This window comes from Eucyclogobius newberryi, unplaced genomic scaffold (assembly GCF_026437365.1).
Source record: "Eucyclogobius newberryi isolate DKJ021-1_F unplaced genomic scaffold, fEucNew1.0.hap1 SCAF_19, whole genome shotgun sequence".
Classification (NCBI taxonomy): Eukaryota; Metazoa; Chordata; class Actinopteri; order Gobiiformes; family Gobiidae; genus Eucyclogobius; species Eucyclogobius newberryi.
The window spans coordinates 18,610,228-18,616,227 of NW_027315823.1; the positions used below are offsets into that span (position 1 = coordinate 18,610,228).

The 6,000-nt window shown below is 40.6% G+C and overlaps 1 protein-coding gene across 3 annotated transcripts in view; it reads left to right on the forward strand.

Moving 5' to 3' along the window:
• epha8 (eph receptor A8) overlaps window positions 1-6,000 on the forward strand; it is a 91,363-nt gene that overhangs the window by 18,569 nt on the left and 66,794 nt on the right. For all 3 annotated transcript variants that reach the window (XM_072452010.1, XM_072452012.1, XM_072452011.1), the window contains exon 2: window positions 5,305-5,369. In XM_072452010.1, the coding sequence (XP_072308111.1) occupies window positions 5,305-5,369 (65 nt within the window). The remainder of the gene's footprint in view (window positions 1-5,304; window positions 5,370-6,000) is intronic.

The window sequence follows — 6,000 nt, forward strand, 5'->3', positions numbered from 1 at the left end:
CTTTCAGATCTCTTGATTTGTAAAACTAAACAAAACCTTTTGTTTTCTATGATGGATAACAATGAGGATTACACCGACTAATACATAAAACATAACATTGCCTCTTATTTTTATTGATTCCATGTGAACTATTTGTCTGTTTAAATGCTGCTTTATGAGTAGGGGATATTGACAAAAACATTTTTTTGCTATATATATATTTTTTTTTTAGTATATATAATATTTTAGCAATGCATCGGGAATGTGCTTAAATGTGCCTGTAAATGTCTTGGCTGAAGTTCAAGTATTGCACAAAACATCAATGAATCGTACACTTAACCACAAAGGGTAGGCCTGGGTCCAGACCAAAGTGACTGAGGTGCATCTGAGTTTCAAAGGGATGCTAAGACAATACTTGTCCACTAAGTGTCATTATTTTATGTGCCTGAAATGAGGGTGCAAACACAATTAAACAAGGTTGCAATGCACCCTTTTGCACCGCCTGACAAAAAAGCAGACATATCACTTTTTTTTCTCTTTTTAAGTAATTTTTCTGTTTTAATCGTAGATAATATACAATATTCTTATTTTGCATCTCTCCAAAACCACAATTGCAATATTATCCATGTTTGTTATATCTCCCACCTCGTTGTCCTGCAGGCACGCATGCAAATGGCCCATAATTCTTCCTTCTAGTTTTGACACACTCGCCTCTCTCTGTATGAACATGCCGTTTAATACGTATAGGAGATGTGAGTAGTAGCCACGCCGCAGGCCCCCATGTCACTGAACCTCTGGTCAGATTGAGTGTATGGGGTGTAATGGTGGAGGCGCAGTGAACGGCAACATGGGAAATATGAGACGTGCCACAAAAGCAAGCGGTCCGTCCTGGAGCAGCTTTTTCATTTCTAGGGCATGTGGTGAAGTAAAGGTGCACGGGGCCAAGCTGAGATTGGTGGAATATTGTGACCAGTTGGTAATGGTCTCTTATAAAGTGAATGATGTGAAATGGAAACAAGCACAATCTGAGGTCATTTGTCCTAAAAAAAAAAAAAAGGTCTGCACTGTTGAGTGAGACAAGTGAAAAAGAAACCTTCCATTTTCCCTGAGATGATATTAAAGTTTGTTTATTTAAGTGGAATTTTACATGTAAAAAAACAACAAAACAATTTTTATCTTGTTGAACCAGATGTTTTGGCTTGCGTCATAAGTGAGTGGAATTGTTTTTTGCAATAGTGATCTTTTCTGGTGCCCTTGAATGCCTGAGGTGCTTTACATGAACACATCGCTGTACTTCATGAACTCCAGTTAACGTTTGCATCAGTGGGATTTTCACTACAGCAACAACTTCACAATCTTGAATCATATTCTATTCAATGTGCAAGGGATTATTTCAGGACTAAGAAACAAATGGGGGATAGAATTATGTGTAAGAATACATTCACGGCCAGCGACTGCACTCAGTCCCCAAAGTCCAGGACAGAATCAGCCAGACTCGAGTGGGAATGTGGCGGTTGGGACCCCTCGGGGGGCCTCGAGGCATAAGCTGGGGATCGCGAGAGGACTTGGATGATGTTGATTTTATTATGACACTCTATTTAGTGTATTTTTCATTAAAACTGTATATTTTAGTGAAATTATGTCAAATTACTTAAAGGTTGAATGGACGATTTTTTTGGCCCAAATCTGAGTCTTATTTCCTCGTGGCGTGGACTGCCGATTAGTCCTGCCACGTATCAATCATAAAACGCACCTACCGCTCACCTGCAGCCGTGTGCCAACGAGCAGCACGTTTCAGCGTGTCTAAGCGCATTGATCTATCATAATATAGTTCCCTCAGTGTACGGGACAAAATGAAGACGGAGAAAGACTGTTCGAGCTGACGGAATCTACGGGGGACGAGAGATGCGATGCGATCCGTCACGCTAATAAACAAACGCACGTTTGTGTTGTATCCGTTGTATCAGTCCACATGGGGGAGTGCGCATGCGCACTTCCGCCTACGTTCTCAAATCGCCGAAAAATCGTCCATTGCGCCTTTAATAAAGCCACTCAAATAAACACAACTAAATCTGATGGTTTTGTAATTTGAAATGATCACAGGCAATTTAAGTTGGCAGTGGGGTCCTGGATCAGTTGCACAATAATTTTCGGGGTACCGGCTGGAAAAAATTGGGAACCCCTGGTGTAACAAACTGTCATGTGAGTTAAAGCTCCAGTTCACCAATCTGGAGTTGTAAATATTCTCATTATCCTTTATGAACACGATGGAAGTTGATCATGGAAGTGACTAGGGGATCACATTGTGCTGGCTGGATGATTGGGTCAGAGCCTCTCTCCAAAAGCATTGGAAGGACCATGTTTAACCAGCAGCAGGTGATGGATGAGAGGAGTCAAACAAACTGTTGTCCAAACTGTTGAAGAATAAAGGTTTTCAGGGCTGAATATTTACTTTGCGGCATAAGACAAGAAACTGAGGTAACCAACAGGTTCGGTTGATTTTATGCCGGACGTTTTTCATCCTGAGTTATCTGTGTGTGTGCTGTCAAATTCAAACTACAGCCTTAATTGAAAACACTGTGTACTGTGAGTCATCACTTAGACCACATGGGCAAATTAGGTGAATGACTCCCGCAGCTTACAAAGACACTGGGATTTCTCTTTTGAGTGCAAATTAAATTAATACCACAGGGATGGACTGGCAAATCTTCATTGCTAATACACATGGCATGTTGTGTGATCGTACATTTTAGACAAGGGATGTATTTGTCTACTTTTTTAATAATAACGGTGTAGCAGCGCATCATTCCCTGGTGAGGAGGAGAATTATTAAATCCACTTGCACCTGAATGCTGCTTTCATTATGTCACTTTGGTGGTGGGCTGCTGAGGGCCAGACAGTGGAGCACAGCAGAGGCATCCATTTGTGACCTGGGTTATAGAGAGTGGCCGCTGGGTCGTGGTGGGATGGAGGGATATTGAAAAGATGTTGATGGGTGAAAGGATTTTGGCAGTGTCCTTGTGTGGTTTAGGATAATAACTGGAAAATAATGTACTTTTAGCTTTTTCTTTTCAGATGTTGGATTGAAGAAAAAACAAACAAAAACAAATCTAAGCTCTTTTTTTTGTTGCCAGGATATTGCTTTGTCCACTGCTGAAAATATTTACGTAAAGTAATTTTATTTATTTCAACACCAGCGTGGTTTCATTCCAATTTAACATAGAACAACAAAGGTTGTTTTGTATTAAGATTTGTTTCTGTTCGCGTATCACCCATACTTGCTTTCCATTATGTCAAAATGCAAGATTTGATAGTGCGATGATTTAATAATCTCCAAGTCGTTCGGGTTCAAGTGCAAAGTTTGTTTTGTGCAATGAAAACAGTCCTGAGTGATTTATTGGAAACTTTTCATTAAGCATCAGTGTTGGAAGCAAATTTACCTTATCTCATTTCCTATCTGCATTATTTTGTAGCTTTTCTGCAGTGCTCTTGGCCGAGTGTCTGGCTGCTCCTGGCTCCTCTCCCCAGAACAGTGTGGCACTGGCTGGGCAGGAGGGACACACAGAGATGGATGGAACGGGGGGCGGTGGTGGCATTGCCATCTGTCTCAGTGTCCTGACCCACTGGCCTCCTGTGCCCCTCCCCTGGCCCAAATCAGTAGCAGACACACACAAGGCTAATTACGACCCGCCACTGTTTGTGTGAGAGGCAGCATAAGAATGACCACCTCACCCTGCACCAGCTGGTGACAGTTTAGTGGAAAAGTACTCCCATCTTATTAGTGGTGATGTTGTAGGGCACTGAAGTGATGAAAAGTGGCATGATCTTTGAATTCCGCTTAGCACTTGAGAGAATAACTATAGAAGATTATGCGGATAAGCTTATTTTGAAAGGAAAAAAACACACTGCAATGTCATTAAGGGAGAGTATGTTTTTTAAAAGAACTTTGAAAGTCCTGGTGGAGTGAAAGCGATGGAGAGGTTATAGCTCTATGCAGTGGTGTGCTGGTTGTTTTACAATCACTTCTTCATATTGAATATTTGGTCTTCCCACTTTAAATCACACAATTAAAATGGCCTGCTGTTGATAAAACAATGTGCATCTATGCATATTCACATATAGTTGTGGGATCATTTACGCGATTGCTATTAATGTTAATGTTAATCTCTGTTTTTATTGGTTAAACGTGTTTTGAGGGACTAATACTGATGAAAGCCGGGTAGATCTAAAGAAACTTTTCCATGCCTGCTGCACGCACCTTCTTAAAGCTCATTATTTTCCATTTTGCTGACTGGAGCTTTTGGAGGCCACCAATGAGCTAAATTACCTAGTTTAATAAAGAGTAGTGCTACATCAGTGATTTTAGGCAGCATTTGTGTTGACCAAATGGCCCACACAGGTGTCTGCTAGACTTCGGGTTGTTAGCCTTATTTGAAGGCCTCCGAGTTTAACTTAAGTCATCTCCCAAGGCTCTGTAATTATCATGGTTTATTTAGAGCAACCAGCGGAGATTTACAAGCAGCAAATGCAGTTTGTTCAGTCATTAGCTGGTGGAAGAAAAGTGCATAAACAGAAAGCAATCTCTTGATATAGATGATTTAATACTTATACTCTTCGCTATACCTGAAGAGCATCTTTCAATTATGATTGCTTATGATGTATTCTCATATATGATTAATAGTCATGTTATGTATGTAGTGTAGTGCTTTTCTATAACCACAGGCGCTCACAAGCGCTCATGACACATTTCACATTCATGCACCATTTTACTTAGACACTAAAGGCTTGATGATGTGGTAATGTATTGCCTCTGCCAGAAGGAGATATCAAATTGCCAACCTTGGTTAGTCGACGTGGGCGACTTTCTAGCTAACTTCTGCCGTTCTGCCACTCTTAAACTGAATATAATTAAAGTTAGGTCAACATAATGGCTGAGGTGTGCTGTAGCAGTTAAAGGCCCATCTATTGAGCAATGTGCATGCGCTTGTCTAAAACAAGACTCATCTTCACGACATTAAATGCAAAAATATTCCCTCTTGTTTGTTTGTAATTGCATTGTGGATTGGGGTTACTTTTCTGCCACTCTCATGTAAGTGACTGTGGGTGGTCCCAGAGTAAAGGTGAGTGGGTGTCCCGGGTCAACAAGATGTCCCAGAAACTGACAGGTTGTTCTGGGTTGTCCTGACAACTATGCCCCCTCATTAGTCACACCTGTCATGCCGGCCGAGTGTACATTTGTGTGTATAGGGGACACTGTAGGGTTTTTTGGGGAGGTGGGGGTAAAAGGTGTAGATAACAGTTAATGACACGTGTGTTTCTCCACAGTGAATCTGCTGGACACGACCACCTACACTGGAGACTGGGGCTGGGTGTCATATCCTGCACACGGGGTAAGTAACACAAACACACGGCATTCAGACCCTGTTGAGAAAAGTTTAGCAATTATGAAAACATTTGCCAATTTTGTTATTTGACCACTAATCGATTTCAAGGTAATGAGAACAGCATTATGCATCAAATGTTTTTGACATAAATCTTTGCTAGCAAAATGTGTTGGCCTATTGACCTTATGGATGAAGCGTCACAGTCATTCATTTCCAAAAACAACATCAAAAGAATAAATAAATCGCTCTATTTAATGGTGCACTATGTTTGTTTTCTGAGGCTCAAGTCGACTGCTTTTATCCTGGAATGTTCCACAGAATGGTCAGTGTCTTGTATATACAATTATTTCTAAAGCTATCAAGTTTCATTGTGATTATTAAAGGAATTATATTATGAATTATATGGCTTCGTTGATATGCTCTTGAGCACCTTTAGTTTGGCATCTCATGTTTCCAAAAAAAGGTTTGTTTTAAATAAATCTCTTTCCCAAGAAGTTTTGGCAACATCTACTGGCTGCAGAAGGAATTACATTCATTTCATTCATTACGTTCAAGTTAATAAAAAGCAACTGGAAAGTTCTCATGGAAATGCAAGCTCATGATTAGATGGGAGAAAGTCACAGAACAAGTCTGACAG